Source organism: Anabrus simplex, chromosome 5 (genome assembly GCF_040414725.1).
Source record: "Anabrus simplex isolate iqAnaSimp1 chromosome 5, ASM4041472v1, whole genome shotgun sequence".
NCBI lineage: Eukaryota > Metazoa > Arthropoda > Insecta > Orthoptera > Tettigoniidae > Anabrus > Anabrus simplex.
Window position 1 is genome coordinate 300,987,919 of NC_090269.1, and position 24,886 is coordinate 301,012,804.

The following is a 24,886-nucleotide window of genomic DNA, read 5'->3' on the forward strand; positions in this document are numbered from 1 at the left end:
GCTACGAAAAGGAATAGATATCTTAATCTCAAAGTCAAGGTCAGCAAAATATCTAGAGATATTCAATTTTTAAAAGAATGTATGAAGCATGGACTAATTCCCAAATTTCTAAAACACCTTCAAAGAAAAAACTTTTCGATTTCTGATTTACGTAAAACTCAAACGAAAGTTAACGAATTTTGGTTAAAAAACGAAATCAAGGCGCATTACAAAAAGAAATCGTTCCTAAACCTACAACTTTATAAGACGCATCTTGAAATATCCTCTAGTATGTCCCCATTAGAATGGAGTTCATACTCCATGTTTGTCAATGAAAAGGTACATGACATAGTGAAGACGAAACAAACTACATTAGACAATAAACTGATACAATTGCAAAACGCTAAGAATAAACAGAGTAGTGTCAACAGTAAAACTAACCTCCCTTCCGCCGACTTAAATCGTTTTCCTACTACGGTGAACTTATCTAATACTGACTTTTCAGATAATGAACTATCCCTCCTTGATAAAGGCCTGAAATTTAATTGGCCTAACCCGAAAAAAACCGACGATCTGATTACTACAGTCGCGGAAATTGAATCTAACATTCAAAAACTCCCCGTAGAAGTGCATAAAGACATTAAATACGAAATAAAGAAAAAGCTTCCTTTTCTGGCGAAAGAACTGAAAACTACCTCGAATCCGACCCTTAGCAAACAAATACATGATGTAAGAAATAAAATTAATAATAATAATATCATCGTCACTAAAGCTGATAAAGGTCCCACCATAGTATTACTACATAAAGATGACTACATTAAAAAAACCGAAGATTTCTTCGCTAATGGCAGTTTTACTATTATTAATAAAGATCCCACCCCCAAAATCCAACGAAGTTTGAAGAACCTATTGAAGAATCTGCCGTTCTTACTACAAGAGCACGAGTATCAGAGGCTTATAATAATGAACCCGAAACTTCCAACTGCAAAAGCTTTGCCTAAAATCCATAAAAAAGACGTACCTATACGCCCTATCATCAACTGCATGAACAGCCCTTCTTACAAAGTTTCAAAATTTTTGCATAATTTTCTCAGTAAACACTTTAAATTCAATAATACAGCCTATATAAGAAATTCCGTTGAATTTTGTGAAAAATTATCGACATTCAATCTTGAGCATAATCATATAATGGTATCCTATGATATTACCAATATGTATTCCAATATTCCGGTAAGCAAAACTGTCAAGATTATTAAATCAAACCTTTTAAAACACAGTAACCTTAGCAAATGCGAAATAGATAATTTCATCAGTCTGTTAGAATTTGTACTTAATAACAACTATTTCACCTTCAATAATAGAATATATCATCAAAAGGGCCTAGCAATGGGTGACCCGATCTCGGGCATTCTAGCTAATATCTTTATGGATGATTTGGAAAATAACAAAATAATCAATAATATTAATGGTCTTCAATTATGGTTAAGGTATGTTGATGACACTTTTGCCATTATAGATACACAGAAAAACGATAGTCATAGTGTGCTAACATCCCTTAATGAGCTTGACAATGATGTCAAATTCACTAAGGAAGATGAGATCAATGGTTCTCTAAACTTTTTAGATTTAAACATTTCAAGAGAGAATAATAAGTTCATTTTTCAAATATTTAGAAAGCCTTCTTGTGCCCCCATCACTATAAGAAACGATTCCTTACATCCGCAATCTCATAAACAGGCTGCATTTTTTAGTCTTGTCTATAGAGCATTAAAAATCCCGCTGACAACTGAAAATCGCAAAAAAGAACTAAACTATATTAAGGATTTAGCCAGAATTAACGGCTATAACCCCTTAATGATTAATAAAATCATTAACAAGATAAAATTAAAAACTGCAACAAAATTGATTCCAGACAAGCCTAAAAAAACTAAATATGCTCCCTTCACCTACACAAATCCAGGCCTATTTCAAGTTACTAACCCTCTAAAGAAATACGATATTAATATCGCTTATAGAACCCGATATACGAACCGTAATATATTCTTCAATTCAAATATAGTTAACATTAATCACAATAAATTCTCGAACTCTGGTATCTATAGGCTTAAATGCACCCATTGTGGATTCTCCTACATCGGACAGACTGGACGTAGCTTTTTGACCAGATACCTTGAACATTACAACGCTTCGAAACATAAAAAGTATTCCGCCATGAGCACCCATATGGAAGAGACTGGCCACAGTTTTACTACAATTGATAAAGACCTTCAAATCTTGAAATACGTCAATAAAAGTAAACTTATGACAGAGTTTGAGAACATTTATATATTCCTAGACCAGCATTTCAACGGGCATCAAAATTTAAATGATACTTCAGAAATTAAAAGTCCAATAATCGAGAAAATTCCAGAACTACTCTCTCTTTTCAATATAAATAATAATAACTTTACAAGAATCTTTAATTATACAACTGTTAATAATACAACAACTACTACTCTACTGCCCTCTCATGCGACACCCCCTCCACGATTACCCGACCCGCCTAAGGAATCGGTCACCCCTCCTCCTCACATGACTCACTCCCCGCCTCTACGTATACATACATACAATACTAGAAGCAGCAATAAGGTTACTCGCCAGTTTGATTCGCGCAGCCAACGTTAGCGAACACCTCACACTAGTCCCAAGGGTAAGCCTCCTTCTAACTTTTACTAACTTTTTTTCATTATAACATAATTTTATTTTTCCTCCCTTTTCTTTCTTTTCAGATTTCTAACTCCAATTGTGCCATAATCTGCTCCATCCATTCTGGTTTGCTGGAACTCTCCCTACTTTCAAGTTATAGTTACTTAACGAGTCCACATTGGTGTCCTACGTTGTATAAATTTAATTCTACTGCTAGCGTGTAAATACGGACTAGTTCAACCTGTATTTCCTTCTGGCATTGTGTTGGCTCTCCTACAGAATTCCTAACTACTGAAGTTTACGTCATTTCAACCTTAGCTTCGTCGCTTTGCGCCTTTTAACTGACTCAGCTTGACTCGCACTAATCAATAAACTCTATTTTAACTTTTGTTTTGCTCAATTAAGAACTCCATAGTCAACAATTAATCCACGCTTCACGCATTGACATATAATTTAAGATCTACTATATCTATATCTTTTTACTTTTACAACCTCATGTTTGTTTTAACTTTATAGACTACCATCATTCAAAGTATTCCTCTGCATACTTGCTGTTAATCTGTACATATTGTTATAATTTCATGTTTAATGTTATCATTTTACTTTTTATTATGGTATTGTCACTCTTTTAACAATTTTTATCATTCAGCTCAGGGCCCTGACCTAATCCTTGTAAATTAAGGCTGATGATGTTCGCTATGTCGAACGAAACATGTTCCTTTATTTAAGACACCTCATGATTATTTTATAATTCAATGAGTAATATAATGTATTGAGTAGGTGGTTGTGATTAAAAGGATTTTATAATTTTAACCTCTCAACAGTCGTAAACTTCATTTTCACAACTTCTCTATCAGGATTTTCGCTGTCTATTTCTTCAATAAACTTGTCATAAGTCTTAGTAAAAATTGTTCTTACTGCCTTGCGTCTTTTCACGGCTGTTAACATCTTGCAACTTTCACTTTGTTATAATAATAATAATAATAATAATAATAATAATGCAACGATATTTAGACTTACCGATATCGGCTAAATATCACGTCGGGGGTCACCACTAATGTTACGACAGAAACAAATCTACCCATTTTATTCTTCCACTAGGTATTTATTGACACTTATTTCACATGTCATCTTGATTTCTTTTTAGTCAAACAGAACAGGGGTTTGGATTAAAAAAAAGTCTTAGAATTCCCAAGTTCACAGAATAAACACAGCCTGTCATCTAACATCTATTGTGCTTTATTTTATTAGATTAGAGAATTAAAAACTACTTGTGGTCGATTGTTGTTTGGCTTGCCGTTACGGGTGTTAGATTTTTCGAAGAGTTTGGCTCCGGCTGATCAAAGTTGCTGAACTGAAAGAAGTTTTCAGAGCAAAATTGACAAAGTTTCCCCAGTAAAACTGAATGTAAAGTTTCGAAATTTTTAAGTCGCGTATGTTTGAAGCCGGCCCCGCGGTCTTAACTTGCCTGCCTCTCACCCGGAGGGCCCGCGTTCGATTACCAGCTAGGTCAGGCATTTTTACCTCGATATGAGGGCTGGTTCCAGGTTCACTCATTCTACGATTACCTTTAATTGAGGAGCTATTGAATGGTGAGATGGTGGCCCCAGTCTAGAGAGCCTGGAATAACGGTCGAGAGGATTTGTCACACTGACCATGTGTCACCTCGTAATCTGCAGACCTTCGGACCGAGGGCGGTCGCTTGGTAGGCGGAAGGCCCATTAGGGCTGTAGTTTGGTTTGATTTAGGGGTCTTTGTAAGATTATGAGTATACACATTTCATTTTTGTGACTTTTAGCCAAATTGTTGATGGTTCATTCGTTCCCGGATTTTCCGTTTTCCCGTGTTGTACGTTTTCGCCAGGATATATATAAGAAGACGATCTTGACTGTGACAGGGAGCTATTGGTTGGAGAGTTATTGTTCAGTAGATTTATGGTGTAGCAAGAATATTTATCTCTTCTGACATGCAATAGTTGATGTCTCCACATTGAAGTGACAGTCCGTTGTTTTTAAAATGGCGGCTTGTGATGTGAGTGTTTTGTTTGTGACGGCAGTGATTAAGGTTATGTGTGTGTTTAATTTGTAAATAGATGTGAATAAAATAATTGTACCAACTGACAGCATCTCGTGTGCGTCTTTGTTGATACATTAAACACTGCTTAAAAGTGTGAGGAATCTATGGTTTCGATTTTACTTGACCCTTTATGATCTCTTATAGGATTATAATATCTCTCTCTTTAGCATATTATTGACAGTGGAATTATATGATCAGCGTTGGAAAGGGCAGCTATGCTCTATAAAGACCATGAATGTTTTAAGGAGAGAGAAAAGAAAAAAATTATCAACCTATTGGGTGGCGACACATATCTGTGCAGTAATTCTATTTTGGGATAGTTAATAATGTCCCAGAAGCTGAAAATTTTTTACAACTTGCTTTATATCGTACCGACACAGATAGGTCTTATGGCGTTGATAGGATGGGAAAGGCCTGGGAGTGGGAAGGATGTGGCCGTGACGTTACTTAAGGTACATTTTCACACCAGTTAAATGCTGAGGCTGTACCTTAATTAAGACCACGGCTGCTTCCTTCCCATTCCTAGGCCTTTTCTGTCCCATCGTCGCCATAAGACCTATCTGCGTCGGTGTGACGTAAAGCAAATAGAAAAAAAAAGAAATGAAAAGTCATAAATTTATGTTTCTGGACACAAATTTTTGGAAATCAGCAACTCAAATGAGTCGTCTTGTGTTTTAGAATGTTGCAAAGTTACCAGAGTTTGTATGTCCATATAATATAATTTTATGTGGTCTGATGCAGCCATGGTAAGGCAGGCCCTCCAACAAGGGTGAGCGGCTTTTACCGCATTTGGGGAACTGCATGTTAACAGGGTAGAGGATAAAATTGTGTATGGTGTGTGGGTTGCAGGGATGTTGGGACAGCACAAATACCCAGTCCCTGTGCCAAGGTAATTAACCATTCTAGATTAAAATCCTTCGACCTGCCTTGGAATGGAAGCTAGGACCTTGAGGACTGAATGTCTTGGAACCAGACATTGTGATAATTATTTCCAGAAATCGTAGATGAGAGCTGAATATTTTTGTTCAGAGAAGTAGTACTGTTTTTAAAATTTTGGTTATTGATTTTTCATAAGTGTATATCATTATTATAAATCAATTATTGATCAATTATATAATACTATGTTATATTTTATTTTCAATTTCCATCTCAACTGGTGTTTGTTTCTGGAGTTATGTAATTAACAATATTCAAAAACATTGAGAACATTAGAAATATGTTTCTGTTGTTATGTAATTAACAATATTCAAAAACCTTGAGAACATTAAAAATAATTTATTTTACAATTGACTTTACATCGCACCGACACAGATAGTCTTATGACAACAATGGAATAGGAAAGGGCTAGGAGTGGGAAGGAAGCAGCCGTGATCTTAATTAAGGTACAGCCTCAGCATTTAACTGGTGTGAAAATGGGACACCACACAAAACCATCTTCTGGACTGCCAACAATGGGGTTTGAACCCACTAGCTCACAGCTCCAACTCGTTCGATGAGAACATTTTATTTTGTAATATGAAAAGTCTTGTGTTAACATGCAGATACAGTCGAATCTCTATATCTCAAACATCCATTACTCGAATTTTCAGTATCTCGAAGTAACTTAAATTTCCCAGCCGTTTGTCCTATTCTTCATGTGTACTTATTTCTCTATTACTCGAAATTTGGTTACACAAATTTCTCGATTTCTCAAAGCAAATATTTCCTCCCTTGAAGCCAAAAATACTCTAACTCGAATTTTGTGCAACATTAACTGTGCCTAACTCGAATTTTATGCAACATTAACTGTGCAGTGCAGCATTTGTGGTTTGTGAGGAACATTTAACTAGTAAAGAAAGGTTTACAGTGATGCGGGGAGATAATATGACGGGAACCAAAAAACTAAAACTTCTAATGATTGGAAAATCGGCGAAGCCTCGCTGTTTCTCAGGTGTGAATTAATTACCGGTCACGTACTAAAGCAACCCCTGAAGTCGCGGATGACAAGCTCCATTTACGAATCTCAGCTGTATGGTATTGGCGAGAAGTTTCACGTGAAGTGAGGAAAGTTTAACAGTAACAAATAGAAGAGACTACTCGTAACAGATTTTTTCCAAAGGTATTAACCGAGGTATGTTTCTTGTTTCACTACTGTATGTACTGTATCCTGTCTTCTAAAAAGGTTACTATAGTAAGGGTTATAATTAAAGTGATGCTGTAAAAGAGAGTTTATTTGTATATTTTTAAATAGTGTTAAAAATAATGTATTCATTATAAGCCCGTAGGTACATACGATTCAATTACGTGCTATACATGCTCATAAACGGTATTCTCTATATCTTGAAATTTTGATAACTCGAAATAAAATTTAGCTCCCGAGGTGATTCGAGATATCTAGGTTCTATTGTATCTTTATATACAGTACAATGAACAGTGAAATGAAAATTTGAGGGTGCTAACGTAACAATTGGTGCATAATTCAATGAATATCAACACTTAAAGATATAATTAACCACAAACAACTGGTTTTCAGACAGAGGATATATATTTTTTTTTTTTAAACATTGTTTTTATTCAACACTTTTTTTTAACAGCATTGTTTTTGTAGTCAACCAGTAAGGTCTGTTCAAGAAGTATGTGACATGAACTTGTTTAATAGCTTGTGTAAGTCTGAAATAATTGGGGGTCTCAAGCCCAAGTTTCCAGATTGTGAGCCTGGATTGCTAACTACTGTGCACTTGTAGTCCTGAAACGTCATTAATTCTACAGAAATTTAAATTGGTCATGAATAAGTCATGTATTTAGTTTATTTGAATACTGTAGACACCCTGATTATGATGTCTGCACTTACCTTGTAATTGTGATCCTTCCAGTTGTGAGCACTCTTAATACAGAAATTGGATCTAATTCTAACCAGTTTTAATTCTTCACAAATTCCATTGTATAGTGGTAATGTCATTGATTACTTATCCCCATTCATAGCTATTTAGCCAGTTGCAGTTTTGGAATCCCTAAAGTCTTAAACCACAATTTTATGTGCCTTCATTACAATCAATCAATCAGTCAATACTGATCTGCATTTAGGGCAGTCGCCCAGGTGGCAGATTCCCTATCTGTTGTTTTCCTAGCCTTTTCCTAAGTGATTTCAAAGAAATTGGAAATTTATTGAACGTCTCCCTTGGTAAGTTATTCCAATCCCTAACTCCCCTTCCTATAAATGAATATTTGCCCCAATTTGTCCTCTTGAATTCCAACTTTATCTTCATATTGTGATCTTTCCTACTTTTATAAATGCCACTCAAACTTACTCGTCTACTAATGTCATTCCACGCCATCTTTCCGCTGACAGCTCGGAACATACCACGTAGTTGAGCAGCTCTTCTTCTTTCTCTCAATTCCTCCCAACCCAAACTTTGCAACATTTTTGTAACGCTACTCTTTTGTCAGAAATCACCCAGAACAAATCGAGCTGCTTTTCTTTATATTTTTTCCAGTTCTTGAATCAGGTAATCCTGGTGAGGGTCCCATACACTGGAACCATACTCTAGTTGGGGACTTACCAGAGACTTATATGCCCTCTCCTTTACATCCTTACAACCCCTAAACACCCTCATAACCATGTGCAGAGATATGTACCCTTTATTTACAATGCCATTTATGTGATTACCCCAATGAAGATCTTTCCTTATATTAACACCTAGATACTTACAATGATCCCCAAAAGGAACTTTCACCCCATCAATGCAGTGATTAAAACTGAGAGGACTTTTCCTATTTGTGAAACTCACAACCTGACTTTTAACCCCGTTTATCAACATACCATTGCCTGCTGTCCATCTCACAACATTTTCGAGGTCACGCTGCAGTTGCTCACAATCTTGTAACTTATTTATTAATCTATAGTGAATAATATAATCCGCAAAAAGCCTTACCTCCGATTCCACTCCTTTACTCATATCATTTATATATATAAGAAAACTACTAATCAAGATTCACTATAAAATAATGAGACAAGACTCATTCTCTTACTGGAGATGGCCTTATTTACTCACCAAGTTTGATGCTTTCAAGATCAAAATTCAAGAATATTGAGTTGCTATGAGAGGACTTCCATTTACGCTCTCAGTATTAGGGGTACGATATAATGGCAATTTTGAACTTTTTTCAGCTTTACACAGATTATTTACTTGTTTATTATTGACGACAAAGGGAGTGAAATAGAGCTATTCGATGATGTTGAACATAATGTCTTCTTTGTCGATTTGATTAATGTTAGTAATGGGCTTTATTCCAATTTTCTGGAAACTGCGTTGTGAAGATGTAATGTCTTTTTTGCAGGTGCTGCTCCTCCAGCATCAACTTCAAAAAAGGATAATGATTTGCTTCCCATAAAGGGTGGTACTGTGACCGAGTTAGATGAAGAGCCGGATAAGGGGGAAGACAGCCAGACAGGCAAAACCTCTGACAACAACACCACCACTACTACTACCACCACCACCACTACCACCACCACTCAGGTAGCAGGAATCTGTCATTTTCTTATTACATACATAGGAAGTGTGTGGGTGTTTTAATAGAGAAACCGCCTTATTAACTTTTGACATTTTCTTACTCTGACGAAACTGCCTACTTAGAAGTTTAACTTTTGGAAGGTAGTATGTATAATTATACATTTTTGAAATCTTTATGCTTTATTTTTGGTGTACCATGAGGATAATTGGAAATACTTTTCTGCTATGCTTATTGAAATATTATTTTCATTTATAGGAATTCACTTCAAAGGATGATGGTCAAGAAGATAACGTCACTGAACAAACACATCACATCATCATTCCAAGTTATTCGGCTTGGTTTGATTATAACTCAATTCATACTGTTGAGAAACGTGCACTTCCAGAGTTCTTTAATGGCAAGAACAAGTCTAAAACTCCTGAAATATATTTGGCATACCGAAACTTCATGATTGATACATACAGACTAAACCCAACTGAATACATTACGAGTACAGCATGCCGACGGAATTTAGCTGGTGATGTTTGTGCCATCATGAGAGTTCATGCCTTCCTAGAGCAATGGGGTCTCATCAACTATCAGGTGTTTACTCAAATTATGTCTGTTTTTGATGGATCTCTTTGTTTAAACTGAGAAGAAATAAAATTCAAATATCTGTCTTGACAGGTCGATGCGGATAGTCGTCCAACGCCAATGGGACCTCCACCAACGTCTCATTTCCATGTGCTTTCTGATACACCATCTGGCCTCCAACCTATCAATCCTCCTAAGACTCCTCAGCCATCTGCTGCGAAGACTTTGTTAGATCTTGATAAGAAAGATCCTTTGAAGAAACCAGACTTGGACCCGGGAGCAAACTTTGGATTGAAATTGGACCAGTAAGGATTTCACATCAATTGCAAAATTATACCTAGATTAATTATAATCCAAGGAAAGACATTGGGGGGTTTGTAATTTATAATCACCAACCTGATTCAGTAACTCGTCATCCTTCTCTTTCCAGTTAGGTCCCGGCTCAGGTCATCGGCATTTGATGATATTTAAATACAACAAATATGTGTCATTGGATTCTGGCATGTTAAAGCACTCATGCATAGACAAAATTTCAATACTTTGTATGTTGAACAAATAACACTATTATTTCATGAGGTGGGTTACTGTAGTCATGTCGTAGTTTGTGTGAACCGTGGGCAACAGTTAAGTGGTCCTGAGAGTTGGAATTTGAATTTATTGATGATTTACATGCCACTGAGGCTGAAAAGTCCCTTTATGTAGTGTCTTCATATAATACAATACGGGTTTATGAACACACTAACTACATTTTATAATATTAAAATATTAAATTAAACATTAACTCAAAAAAATTAAAATACAGATACCAAATCCAATAAAATTAAAACATAAATTATATAAGAAGTAAGAAAGTATATCATTAAGCCTATTTATTATTTTAGACTACAACCGTCTTACTAATAAACGGTGTATAACTTTTATACAAGGTTTGTACACCGTTTACGCGAAATTCGTTACTAATAAACCGTGTATAAGCCTCCTATGTATACATCTGTTATAGTTATTCACTGAATTGCTTATACACTCCAGGACCCTTGTATAAGCGTTGTATAGCAGCGTGTAGCGGAAAAAAAGAAACGAGTGAGCAGTTTATTTTCGTGGTATTTATTGTCGACAGTAATATAATCGTTGTAAAATATTCGACTTATCCATTTAACATTGAACACACGTTGAAAGAATGACGATAACGTTGATGATCTTCGCGATATTTTAAACATAGAAGAGATACGGTACCGTACACCATTCAGAGGTTATGGAAGCTAGATATCTTCGTCAAGTAAAACACTTTAAAGAGACGGAATGACAATGAATAACTATAAAAGAAATGATGGTTGGGCGTATTTTTGTGTAAAAATGTGTTACAGCTTAATAGGCCTTTGATATTGCGAGTTTATTATACACTATCTGCCCCTACAAAGATCGTTCTTAATTGAGTAGGTACCTACCGTATACAATGGGACATATTCCTCAAGATAAAAAGTGGCATAACTTGAAAACCATACGTAATATGATTTCCATACTTTGTAGTTGAATACGTAGAAATGTGATGTATAAATGCCTAATAGAAACTTTTTTGATCTAACCTTTCGTTTAGCTACAAAACAGGTTTTCCTTTCTCCTGAAAAGTAAGGATTTTGGAATGTGTACCCTTTTCAACTCGCCGATTCAATTACAATTGCTCATGTTTTCCGAACTACCCCAGTTAGGAGCTTTTGATATTTTCTTAAGCTTTTCCATTTCTTTTTTAGCGTCCATTACACAAGCAAGCTGAAGAAATATTGATATCAATATAAGTCAATTTCCAGCTGTCTCACGGAATGACAATGAATAACTATAAAAGAAATTGTGGGTGGGCGTATGTTTGTGTATTAAGGTGTTACTGCTTAATAGACTTTAAATTGCGAGTTTATTATACATTATCTGCCTCTACAAAGATCTTAGATCTTTCTCAAATTTGAGTATAAAAAGGGACATATTCCTTGACATAAAAAATGGTATAACTTGAAAACCGTACGTAATATGATTTCCATACTTTGTAGTTGAATACGCAGAAATATGATGTATAAATGCCTAATAGAAACTTTTTTGATCAAACCTTTCGTTTAGCTACAAAACAGTTTTTCCTTTCTCCTGAATGTGTACGGTACACTTTTCAACTCGCTGATTCAATTGGTTGTGTTTTCCGTACTATCCCAGTTAGGAGCTGTTGATCTTTTCTTAAGCCTTTCCATTTCTTTTTTAGCGTCCATTACACAAGCAAGCTGAAGAAATATTGATATCAATATAAGTCAATTTCCAGCTGTCTCACGGAATGACAATGAATAACTATAAAAGAAATTGTGGGTGGGCGTATGTTTGTGTATTAAGGTGTTACTGCTAATAGACTTTAAATTGCGAGTTTATTATACATTATCTGCCTCTACAAAGATCTTAGATCTTCCTCAAATTTGAGTATAAAAAGGGACATATTCCTTGACATAAAAAATGGTATAACTTGAAAACCGTACGTAATATGATTTCCATACTTTGTAGTTGAATACGTAGAAAGGTGATGTATAAATGCCTAATAGAAACTTTTTTGATCTAACCTTTCGTTTAGCTACAAAACAGGTTTTCCTTTCTCCTGAAAAGTAAGGATTTTGGAATGTGTACCCTTTTCAACCCGCCGATTCAATTACAATTGCTTACGTTTTCCGTACTATCCCAGTTAGGAGCTATTGATCTTTTCTTAAGCTATTCCATTTCTTTTTTTGGCGTTCATTAACACAAGCAAGCTGAAGAAATGTTGATATCAGTATAAGCGAATTTCCAGCTGTCTCACTTAGTGTTGCCACTGCCTTTTCGATATGCCGTGCTACTGTGGGACTTTCCGGAAAGTTTTGCTCGTAGATAACCAGCAGAAGCGATCATAAAGGCGGTGAACGTGCGAAATACATCAGTGAACTGCAGGAAGAGATTCCTACTCCTTGGAACGAGTGTATACGTGCTGTGTAGTAATACAATGCGTATACCTCGTTTATTAGTAAGAAAAATGTAAAACGCTTATACAGGGTTTATTCACTGTATAACTAAACAAGAGTTAAACAACGGTATAAGGACTTTTTATTAGTAAGACCCCAAGAATCTAAAGAGTATAAAGCTAAAATGGAGAAACGATTTTCTTAAAAAAATACATATTTCTGATTGCTAGACACAAGAATGCCTGATCTCAGCCCCTTGCATACTCCTCCAGGAAGATAGATGTTATGAACTGCTTTAATTCGATATAGTTAGTGTTATTTGAAAAACGATGAAGATTAAAGACATTAAACATATGGGATGCAGTGCAAACAAAGGATTTGTTAAATTTAGTGGTACGATGAAGGGTAGTTTTGTAAACCTATCATCTCTGTTATGTACTGACTCCATAGGTTTAAATGCATTATAAAGGTAGGATGGAGTCTTCAGTTTGAGAATTTTGTGCTGTGGGATAAAAGTAGACATCTCGGATGTGTCATGACCCTCCTTGTACTCAGGTGGCTTAGGACCATACAAGCCACCGGGGGTATCTAAACCATTAGAGTGCCGGGCTGAGTGGCTCAGACGGTTAAGGCGCTGGCCTTCTAACCCCAACTTGGCAGGTTCGATCCTGGCTCAGTCCAGTGGTATTTGAAGGTGCTCAAATACGACAGCCCCGTGTCGGTAGATTTACTGGCACGTAAAAGAACTCCTGCGGGACTAAATTCCGGCACCTCGGCGTCTCCGAAGACCTTAAAAAGTAGTTAGTGGGACGTAAAACAAATAACATTATTATTATTAAACCATTAGAGGAGGGATTCTCACAGGGACTGTAACTAGGGTAGCATCCTCCTTCACAGAAATTACCGAGCTCAAATATTGTGAGTAGAACTGTGAACTATAGGGATGAGAGAATGCCTCTTCCATTTGACAGGCCATGGACTACTTGGAAATTACTTGACAAATGGAATGGAATTTGATGGGGGTGTTATCAGTATTAATGGGGCTTACGAAAGAAAATAGAACAGGCTGAGTCAGCAAAGAGAATGCATCTGGATGTGTAAGGAGTTAATGATGTTTGAGTAAAGGGAGGTAAGGATGAAGAAGGAGGATAAAGTGGTAAAAGGGGAAGGAAGGACTGTGCATCAGGGACATCATAGCACGCGACATATGTTCTGTTAGGCACTTGAACAAATTAAATGGATAGATTTGGTGGTTAGAGGAATTAGGATGAGAATTGTCTGCATATATTCACCATATGAAGGAGCAGATGAGGATGAAGTAAACAACTTTTATGAAGCACCGAGGGACATCGTAGTCAGCATGAATAGCAAGGACAGGTTAATGCTGCAGTATGGGGTTGGCACATGTGAATTAATTCTTCAAGTGCAAGGCTATTCACCATTACACACGGGAGGGTAGGGGCATCAGATTCATAATATACTACAGCCAAAACTGGTTAAGACGCCCCTCTCTAGCGCGTTTCCCTGGTTATTACATCATTATTCCTAAGTCCCAGAATGTGTCCTATTAAATACATGCTAAAGAAACCTGGATAGCACATTTAAATCACTCTTTAGTACATTCATAACTCCCAGCATAAGAAATTTAAATTAGCGTTCCCGGCCTGAGACAACTGGCCTGGGTAAGGATTTGGTAGAGAATTTAATTTCATGGCCCCAGAGCGTGGTTGCATCAGCCTACAGCTGCAGGGAACGCCAGTCCCAAGCCAGTCTTATTCTCTTTGCGCCTGATGTGTTGGTTGGTGCGTAATTTTACGTTCGTGAGGCCTCTTTTGGACGGCGCAGGTTTGACCCGCTTCTGCACTTAACGTCTAGGCCTAACTCAGAACTGATTATTCAAATAGAAATGTTTGAGTGGGCAGTCCGTAGTGTGTCGCGGTCCCGCGCCTTCAGTTATACTTGTTATTGGATGTTAGTTTGTATGCATGTCATCATACACAGCAGATCGACCATGCTCGTGACAACAGTACTGTACTTTGACCTGTATCAGAACCTGATAGTATACCTATAAGGAAGTAGAAATGGATTTAGATGATAAAAAAATTTAGACCCGCTTTCACACATTTGACATATTTATTTCTTGTTTTCAATTTAAAAGTTATTTGTGTGTGTTTTTATTTTCCTGTGTGATTTACAGTGATTTACGGAACCCGAAATAGACATTGAGAACTTAACATCTTTAATGTTAGAAATACCAGTAGTCTCATTGTGTTTGGGAAAGTGTGGTATCATTTAGACCTGTTATTGAGAGAGTATCCTCATAATTGCACCCATCTTCTTCTTTAACAAAATGTGAAAGACACAGCATGCTTGAACTGATTATATTTTCTCAAGTGTAGAAGGTAAACAAAGACGATGATGTCCATATTTATTACCTACACTGAAAAGTATGTTGAAAAGGATCCACTGGAAGGCGCAGGGAGTTTTGCACCACTCGACCCGCTGTGTATGTAAAAGAGTCAGCTTAAACTGGTGCACTCATGCATGCAGACGAGCGCTTTTTACTTCCACGCTGTCTGAAAGAGGCCTGAGTGACTTGTGTAACAATGTACGTAAATTAGGCCTACTGTACTTATGTGTGTAACAAGTAACCATGTACGTAAATTAGGCCTACTCTACTTACATGTACAGCTGACTTGTTGGTGCTTAATTTTACGTTTGGAACTGAACATTGTAGGCCTACATAAATTAGGCCTACTGTACTTACGCATAGTGGTTTGCAGGACATTTAGTTAGGGAGAAGAAAGCTAGACAGTTTATAGATGTTGAAAAATTAATAAAGTTTATTGAGAAAGTGGATGCTAATCCACACATGAAACGTGTGCAAATCACCCAGATGTTAGACTTTCCTATAACAACTTTAAACATAAGTGACATGTATAGTTCACATTTCTAAGAACATTTTTCCTTGATGTTTTAGTGTGTTGGTGTTCTTAAAATGTATTATTTATTTATTTCATTAATTATAATTGTAATCATTTGTTTCTTTGTTTTCATTGTAATTATTTTTACGTTCAAACCTAACCTTAAATTTAACAGCAAAATTGCGTTTCATTTATAAGCACATTCCCTTTTTATGACGTTATATTTTTTGGGTCCCCACGAAAATGTCCTAACCAGTTTTGACTGTATATGACAGCCAACTGTGAATTTAAAAAAAAACTATTTGGAATATGCGGTTGTGGAAAATTCTAAATTCCCATGGAGGGAATTACATTTTTTTTCACCAATAGAGCATTTCAAAAATGTCAAAAACATATCAGATGTAAGGCTTTTCAGGCTCTATTGGTGAAATATATCTAATTCCCTCCATGGGAATTTAGAATTTTCCATTCGGAATTGCTAGGCGGGCAATAATTCCATTGTGGAGATTTATCTCCCGTATGCATTTATCAGACTGTGCCTCTTATAAGGGCTTCTGATAAGTTCACCTGCATACACCCCAGCGTCATTGGGTAGGGTGTGACACATCCCAATCGGATGAGTCTAGTGTCAGACCTAAGACGAAACGCTGGTTAATAGAGCGAACGCCTGAAAAGCCTTACATCTGTTATGTTTTTGACATATGCAGTTATACCGGGGATTTTTCTGTCATACAGACCACTGATCAGCAGTGATTAAAGTACCATGAGGCCTAAGATCGAGAAACTGATGTCTGTCTACTGATGAATAAATATAGAAAATCTACTGAATGAGGAAATTAGACAGAAGTAGACTACACAGATATGATTAGCAAAAAGTTCCAAAGAATAGTCTGTCAACAGGTTCAATATATAGAAAAAGAATGAATGGCGTGCAGCAGTGCTGTAGTAGAAATGTCAAAAGAGTGCCTTGGAACAACTGTGTATGAAGATGGGAAAAGGCAGACATGTTGGTAATATGATGAAGTCAGAGCAGCTTGTGTAAACATAAAAAGAAGGTGTATTAAAAATGGTTCCAAACAGGAACTGTTGTAGGTAATGATTGTAGGCAGAGAAAATAAATGTAGCGAAACAAATAATTTTAGAGACCAAGAAGAAATCATGGGAAAATTTTGGGAAAACCTGGAAGGAAACCTTTCTGGACTACAATAAAGAATCTAAGAAAGTGAGGGGAAAATGGAAATTAATAGTGTATTAGATTAATAAGGTGAACTCTTTGTTGATCCTAGGGAATCACTTACAGATAGAAGGAATATTTAGAAACTTCAATGTAAAAGGAAGTCTATCTGTTGAAGTACCAACCATTGGAGTTCATGGGAAGGAGAACAACATAGGCAGTGAAATTACACTTGAGGAAATGGAAAGAATGGAAAATATACTATAATGTCATAAAGCAGCAGGAATAGACGAAATTAGACCTGAAATAGTGAATTATAATGGGAATACAGGGATGAAATGGTTTCATAGAGTAATAAGATTAGCATGAAATATGAGTAAGGTACCTTCTGATTGGATGGAGACAGAAATAAGCATCAATGTGAGCGAAAAAATAGAATGAATTCCAACAGCTGTCAAGATACATAATAATTGATCGGTATACCAGGAAATTATCTGGCAAACCAAGAGACAATCACAGAAAGATCTAACCGACTCAGTGGAAGAAAATTACCACGAAACCAATTCCAGATACTTTTACAAAATGTTTTGAAGACAACTACAGGGTGGAAAAACAACCCCTAATGACAAGGAAAATGCTGAAATCATGGCAAAAGCATTCATTAAACTTTTGAATTTTGAAGAACCCCAGGAACTTTTAGCAGTTAATACAAACGTGCACATCAAAGACCCTGCCTGAACTCATTAACACTCCTACAATCCAAAAGGTGGAAACAGCACTCAGAGAGTTGAAAAATTGTAAGGCATGCGGAGAAGACCATGTTTTCGCAGAAATGTGGAAATATGCCAGTGATACAGTTTGAACATTCTTACACATGGCCCTAACAAAAATCCTTGTAGCAGAAAAGTTCCCCTAACATTGGACCACAGCCATAATCCACCCACTCCACAGAAAAGGAGATAAAAGCAATCCAGATAATTACAGAGGTATCTCTCTCTTAGACTGCACATACAGGATTTTCTCCAGAATCCTGTACGGTTCGATCAAAGAGCAACTAGAAGAAGAAATAGGTGAATATCAAGGAGGCTTCAGACCTTGCAGAAGCTGTGCCAAACAATTCATCACTTTAAAATTAGCCATAGCATATTACAAGAAACAAAACAAACCTCTTGCAATAACCTTCATGGACTTTAAAAAAACTTACGACTGTGTACATACACCTTCAATGTTAAAAATCTTAAGAAATTTCGGGCTCCATCCAAAATGAATCAAATTGATGGAACTCACCTTAACCAACACTAAATCAAAAGTCAGGTTCAGAGGGAAGTTCTCTGAGCCATTCATCATAAAAACAGTTTTAAGACAAGGAGATTGCTTGTCAAGTCAGGAAGGCAAGTCCAAATGTCAACTGAATGTAAACAGTGTGCAATTCCCTTGTGTAAAGCAACTTGCTTTTTAACAATCATAAAATGTGTGATGTAGAAATAGATCAGGTTTTAGCATTCTAAATTAGGTGAGTGGAACAGTGGACGTTAGAACATGGCTTCCAGTTTTCAACCTTAAAGACCTCTGTTGTCCAGTTTTTCCGGCAACTCACTCTTCACTTGCTTGCTTCCTGAGCTTTATTTAGGAAATGTCGCTCTTCCCGTGATTGACAACGATTTCTTGGGCTCCTTTTCGATAGCAAATTATCGTGGGAGCCACATGTGCGGCAGTTAAAAGTGCAATGCACCAAGAAGTTGAATATCTTGAAGTTTCTTAGCAGCACTAATTGAGGGCACTGACCACACGGTGCTCCTGCAATTTTTTAGGGCACATATTTTATCCAGGTTAGACAATGGCAGTGCAGCATGTGGCTGAGCAAGGCAAAGCGTTCTTGCAAAACTGAACAGCATCCACAACAGCGGGGTTAGGTTGGCGACGGGAGCTTTTCGAACAAGCCCCATTACTAGCCTGCTCGCTAAACCTGAACTTGAGGCGCCAGCAAATGCTTCTGTCATATGCTGCCAATTTGCAACAGATGCCACTTCACCCAAGCTATCCTTACGTATTCAACAATGGAAACCGTCGGCTGTACGTTGCTTGTCCTCGAGCAACGCGGCCAGTTGGAATACGGTTGGATAGCCGTCACAGATTGTTTGATGTACCTTCGGATCCTTGCCTTGTCAGACAACCAAGTTGGGTATCTCCCTGGATAATACGACGACCTGAAATAATCCTGGATCTGCACACTGATCCGAAGGAAAACGCGGACCCTTCGATTTATTGGAGGCTTTTCCTGTCTGTTGTTGGCCGATATCCAGGTTCAGTCGTCGTTTACACGGATGGTTCAAGGACAGAAGCAAAGGTGGGCTGTGCGTTTGTTGTCAACACTGATAGGTTTCTTTTTGCTCTCCCGGAAACCTGTAGTGTGTACACAGCAGAGCTCTATGCTATCTGTGAAGCTCTGCGGTACGCACTGTCCAATGAGCGCCGACACTTTCTTCTATGTACTGACTCCTTGAGCTAGCTATTGTCTATTGATACCTGTTTCACTCGGCCCCCTCTGATGCAGCGGATCCAGGACCTGCTGGCCGGGTGTTTGGATGCTGGCACCAGAATCACGTTTATGTGGCTCCCAAGCCACATGGGTGTAGAGGGAAACGAGTTAGCAGATTTGATTTGATTAGATTTTATTTGTTTATTTATCATCAACAGAGTTATTAATTCTCCAATTACAGATGATATAATACGTTCAAATAATAACAATATTAACAGCACTGTTGCCTTACAAGGTTCCAGCAAGTGATATTCGCTCTCAGCCGAGACATTTGGTTATGTCCCATTGGGAGATGAAGTGGCAGGCCACTCCCCTACCAAATATGCTGTGAGCGATAAAAGGTACAAAGAAGGTATGGACGTCTTCCCTTCGGGCTTCTCGGAGGGAAGCAGTGGTATTATGTTGTCTTTGGATCGATCACGGTATACTAACGCACTCCCATTTATTGAAAGGAGAACACCCTCCGGTGTGTACTTGCGGCGATCATCTTACCGTGGTACACATCCTTACGGAGTGTGTGGATTTGGTCGATCTGCGCCGTAGGCTAGAACTCGCGAGTACCATCTCCCTCATCCTGCGAGGAAATGAGCAGTCAGCATACCTAGTCATCCATTTTATGAGGGATAGTGGTCTTTTTCATCACGTGTAATAATGTCCGTCGTGTATTTGTGTTAACTGCGCTTTTATCCTCTTGACTTTATTTTAGTTCGTGTTTGCTTATTTTAACGTGTTATTTTAGCTTCTAACTTGAATTTTACGTCTATATATATATTTCTGTACTTCCAGGCAATGCCTTATTACATTATCACCTGCATTTTCTATCATTTTAATAGGAAATAAGACATTGCGAATTAGATCCACTGACTGTTTTAATCTCATTATCATTTTTCATCACCATTTATTTTAAACTCTAGTCAGTGGATATATTTTAAAATTTTAATTATCATATCGTATCATGTTGTCCATCCTGTACCACTAGGGGCCGATGACCTTAGATGTTAGGCCCATTTAAACAACAAGCATCATCATCATCATCACCTTATTCGACTGCAGCAACTTATTATGCCATATTACCACTTCATTAACTGCATCTTGACTTGCCTCATTGAATCATTTCTTTTTCTTATTAATACCTCTTGGTATCACTTTCATTGCTACTGTTGTCATGATTTGTTTCACATTATTTTACATTCGTTCACAAACTTCATCATTTGTTTCATCAATATCTTCTGTAGGATCTTCTCTCAGAATATGAAATCTGTTTGTAATTTCCACATTATACTTTAATCTTTCATATTTCTGCTAATAATAACAACAGCAACAATAATAATAGTAATAATACTACCATATTATTTAATTTCTCTTGTTTTTCAATTCATCAGGGGTGCCTATTGAACAGATGGGAAAGAAATTCAGGAAAGATAAACTGACAAGGAATCCTACTAAGGACACAAAACAGTAACACTGTTTGCCTAATTTAATTTTTATTTAGTTGGATACTTTACATTTAGAAACAGCTATTTCAGGTTTGTTCATATTTATAAAAAGGGCCTAACCTATGTTGTTAAAAAACACAGTAGTACAGTAATGTAGTCTTTAAAGACACTTTATTTTATTTTTTAGTTTTGAATTCATAGTTTTGTAGTTCTCCCCTGTGAACCACGTGACCTTGTCGTGGTGGGGAGGCTTGCATGACCCAATGAAGCAGGTAGCCGAGCTCTAGGTGCAACCATATTGGATGGGTATCTGTCGAAAGACCAGACTAACAAATGATTCATTGAAAGGGGGGTAGTAGCCTTTCGGAAGTTGCAAGGGTGGCAGTCTAGATGATTGACTGATATGGTCTTGTAATAATACTGAACATGGCTTAGCTGTGTTGATACTGCTACACGGCTGAAAGCAACGGGAAACTAAGCCGTAACTCACTCCTGAGGACATGCATCTCTCTTTGTTTGGATGATGAACTGATGATGGCTTCCAGGTAAAATATTCCGGAGGTAAAATATTTCCCCGTTTGGATCTCCAGGTGGGGACTACATGAGAGGGGCAATCATCAGGAAGATGGGTACTGACATTCTGCAAGTCGGAGCATGGAATGTTAAAAGTTTGAATCGCTGTGGTAGATTAGAGAATCTGAAAAGGGAGATGGATAGACTAAAGTTAGATGTAGTTGGTATAAGTGAAGAACATTGGCAGGAATAGCAGGATATCTGGTCAGGCGACTACAGAATTATCAACACAAAATAAAACAGGGAAAATGCAGATATAGGTTTAATAATGAATAAGAAAATACGGCAGCAGGTAAGCTACTATGACCAGCATAGTAAAAAGGTTATTGTGGTTAAGATAGACACCAAACAATGCCCATCACAACAGTGTAGGTCTGTATGCCTACTAGTTCAGCGGGTGTTGAAGAAATCAAAAGAATATATGAAGAGAGAGAAGATTTAATACAGTATGTAAAAGGTGATGAAAATCTAATTGTGATGGGAGAGTGGAATGCAGTGGTAGGCCAAGGAAGAGAAGGTAATACAGTAAGAGAATTCGGATTGGGACAAAGGAATGAAAGAGGAAGCCGGCTGGTTGAATTCTGCACCGATCACAATTTAGTCCTGGCTAACATTTGGTTCAAACACCACAAACAATGGCTGTATATATGGACAAGACCTGGAGACACTGGAAGGTATCAAATAGACTTCATTATGATTAGGCAGAGATTTAGAAACCAGATGTTGGGATTGCAAGACTTTCCCAGGAGCAGATGTGGACTCTGTTGGTCATGAAATGCCATCTGAACTTGAAGAAATTGAAGAAAGGAAGGAATGCAAGGAGATGGGATCTAGACAAGTTGAAAGAAAATAGTGTGAGGGATTGTTTCAAGGAACATGTAACACAGGGACTAAATGAAAAGGCTGAAGGAAACACAGTAGAGAAAGAATGGACAGTCATGAAGAATGAGATCAGTAAAGTTGCTGAAGAAAAAGTAGGAAGAAAGGAAAGATCATCTAGGAAACAATGGATAACTCGAGAGATACTAGACCTGATTGACGAATGACGAAAGTACAAGAATGCAAAAAATGAGGAAGGCAGAAAAGAATACAGGCGAATAAAGAATGAAGTAGATAGAAAGTGCAGGAAAGCTAAGGTGGAAAGGCTGAAAGAGAAGTGCAAGGATGTTTAAGGTTGTATAGCCCTAGGAAAGGTAGATGCTAGATACACAAAATTCAAGGAAACCTTTGGAGAAAGGAAAAGTAGGTGTATGAATATTAAAAGCTCACATGGAAAATCACTTCTAGGGAAAGAAGACAAAGCAGAAAGATGGCAGAAACATATCCAACAGTTGTATCAAGGTAAAGAAGTAGATGATTGTGTTCTGAAACAAGAAGAGGCTGTTGATGCTGATGACAATTTTGAGGTCAGAATTCAACAGAGCTTTGAGAGACCTAAGTAGGAACAAGGTACCGGGAATTTATGACATACCCTCAGAATTAGTGTCTTCCTTAGGAGAAACCAGCATGGAGAGGTTGTTCCGTTTAGTGTGTAAGATGTATGATACAGGAGAAGTGCCATCTGATTTTCGGCAGAATATTGTTATACCTATTCCCAAGAAAGCCGGTGCTGTGAGTATGAAAACTACTGCACCATTAGTTTAGTATCTCATGCTTGCAAAATTTTAACATGTATTATTTACAGAAGAATGGAAAGACAAGTTGAAACTGAGTTGGGAGAAGATCAGTTTGGCTTCAGAAGAAATGTGGGAACACATGAAGCAATCCTGACTTTACGTCTCATCTTAGAGGACCGAATTAAGAAAGACAAGCCCACATGTATGGCGTTTGTTGATTGATGCAAGTATAATATACTGATATAACTTGAAAGCAATTTTCTTTAACCCATGGGTAAATAATGCAAGTATTGAGGTAAGTTGTTGTTGTTGTTGTTGTTATTATTATTATTATTATTATTATTATTATTATTATTATTATTACTTTAATGTGCGGCTATAAAGTGTTTACATCCATTTTTTATTATTATTATTATTATTATTATTATTATTATTATTATTATTATTATTATTATTATTATTACTTGTAATGTATGGCTATGAAGTGTTTACATCCATTTATTATTCACGTAGTCGAATGATCGCAGTGTTTGTGAGGTTATGTCATGAAACGTACTGTACATGAACATTTATATGGAGTTCAATTAATGTGTGAACCTGTATATAATTTATTATTACCTGTATATGATTTGTAATTCACTACAGAATTGTGTAACACACTCTAACATCCAGAATGGCACCAGGTCAGACGAGATGATGGTAGAATATTCTGTACATTATAACCAATGTTGTTAGGCACTCGAGAATTTACGAGAAGGTATTTTTGTAACGTATCTGTCTAGAAACCTGGCCAGGCGGCTATATAAGGAGGCGATCTTAATGTTAGAGACGAGTTATTGTTTAGTAAGAGTCATGGTTGAACAGGAGTGGTTCTGATCAGACGTTCGTATTGCTGACGAGTGTTTGAAGTATGTGAATTGGTTTAGTAAAGCTGGTAGTGTACATGCAGTGATTGCAGTCTCCATGTAAGATACTTCATGATAGGCAGTTGTTGGAAATGGTGGCTTGTTGATGTTTACTGAAGTGTTTTGTTGTGACGACAGTGATTTAGGTTATGTGCATTTAATTTGTAAATAATTGTAAATAAAACCGTGTGCACAAGTTGACAGTATTTTGTGTGCGTCATTGTGGATACAACAAGATCTAGAAAAGGAATTCGATAATGTTGATTGGGCCAAGCTGTTTGAGGTTCTGATGGTGATCGGGATCAGATATCGAGAAAGGAGAATTATACAAAAATCATTCTGGAGTGATAAGAATCGAGGGCTTTGTAAAAGAAGCAGTAATCCAGAAAGGAGTGAAGCAAGGCTGCAGTTTGTCCCCCCTCCTTTTCAGTGTTTACATAGAACAGGCAATAAAGGAAATCAAAGAGGAATTTGGAAAGGGTATCAAAGTTCAGGGAGAAGAAATCAAAACTGTGATTTGCCGATGATATTGTTATTTTATCTGACTGCAAAAGATCTAGAACATTTTTGAATGGTATGGACAGAATCTTGGGGAAGGAATACAAGATGAAAATAAATACGTCCGAAACAAAAGTAATGGAATGCGGTTGAATAAGGTCAGGTGATGCAGAAAATATTAGATTAGGAAATGAAGTCTTAAACGAAGTATGAGGCGTGTTTTTTAAGTGAGGGCTGTTTGAATATAACTACACAACGAAAGAGGGTTTTGAAACACATTTATATGCAGATTCTACATACTTTACTCTGTTTTTCAACATACTGCCAAATTTGTTTAAACACTTATCACACCTTACAACTAAGTTTTGAATACCCTCTTCATAGACACTTGCCGCCTGCTCCGATAACCAAGAGATCTTGCTCTGGGACAGAGTCTGTTTTGCCTTCATCTTTACGG

At 37.1% G+C, this 24,886-nt stretch overlaps 1 protein-coding gene across 2 annotated transcripts in view; it reads left to right on the forward strand.

Annotated features, from left to right (window-relative positions):
• The window catches only part of mor (SWI/SNF- related protein mor), a 183,895-nt gene that overhangs the window by 101,295 nt on the left and 57,714 nt on the right, over window positions 1–24,886 (forward strand). For both annotated transcript variants that reach the window (XM_067147474.2, XM_067147475.2), the window contains exons 9-11: window positions 9,058–9,236; window positions 9,487–9,813; window positions 9,898–10,109. In XM_067147474.2, the coding sequence (XP_067003575.2) occupies window positions 9,058–9,236; window positions 9,487–9,813; window positions 9,898–10,109 (718 nt within the window). The remainder of the gene's footprint in view (window positions 1–9,057; window positions 9,237–9,486; window positions 9,814–9,897; window positions 10,110–24,886) is intronic.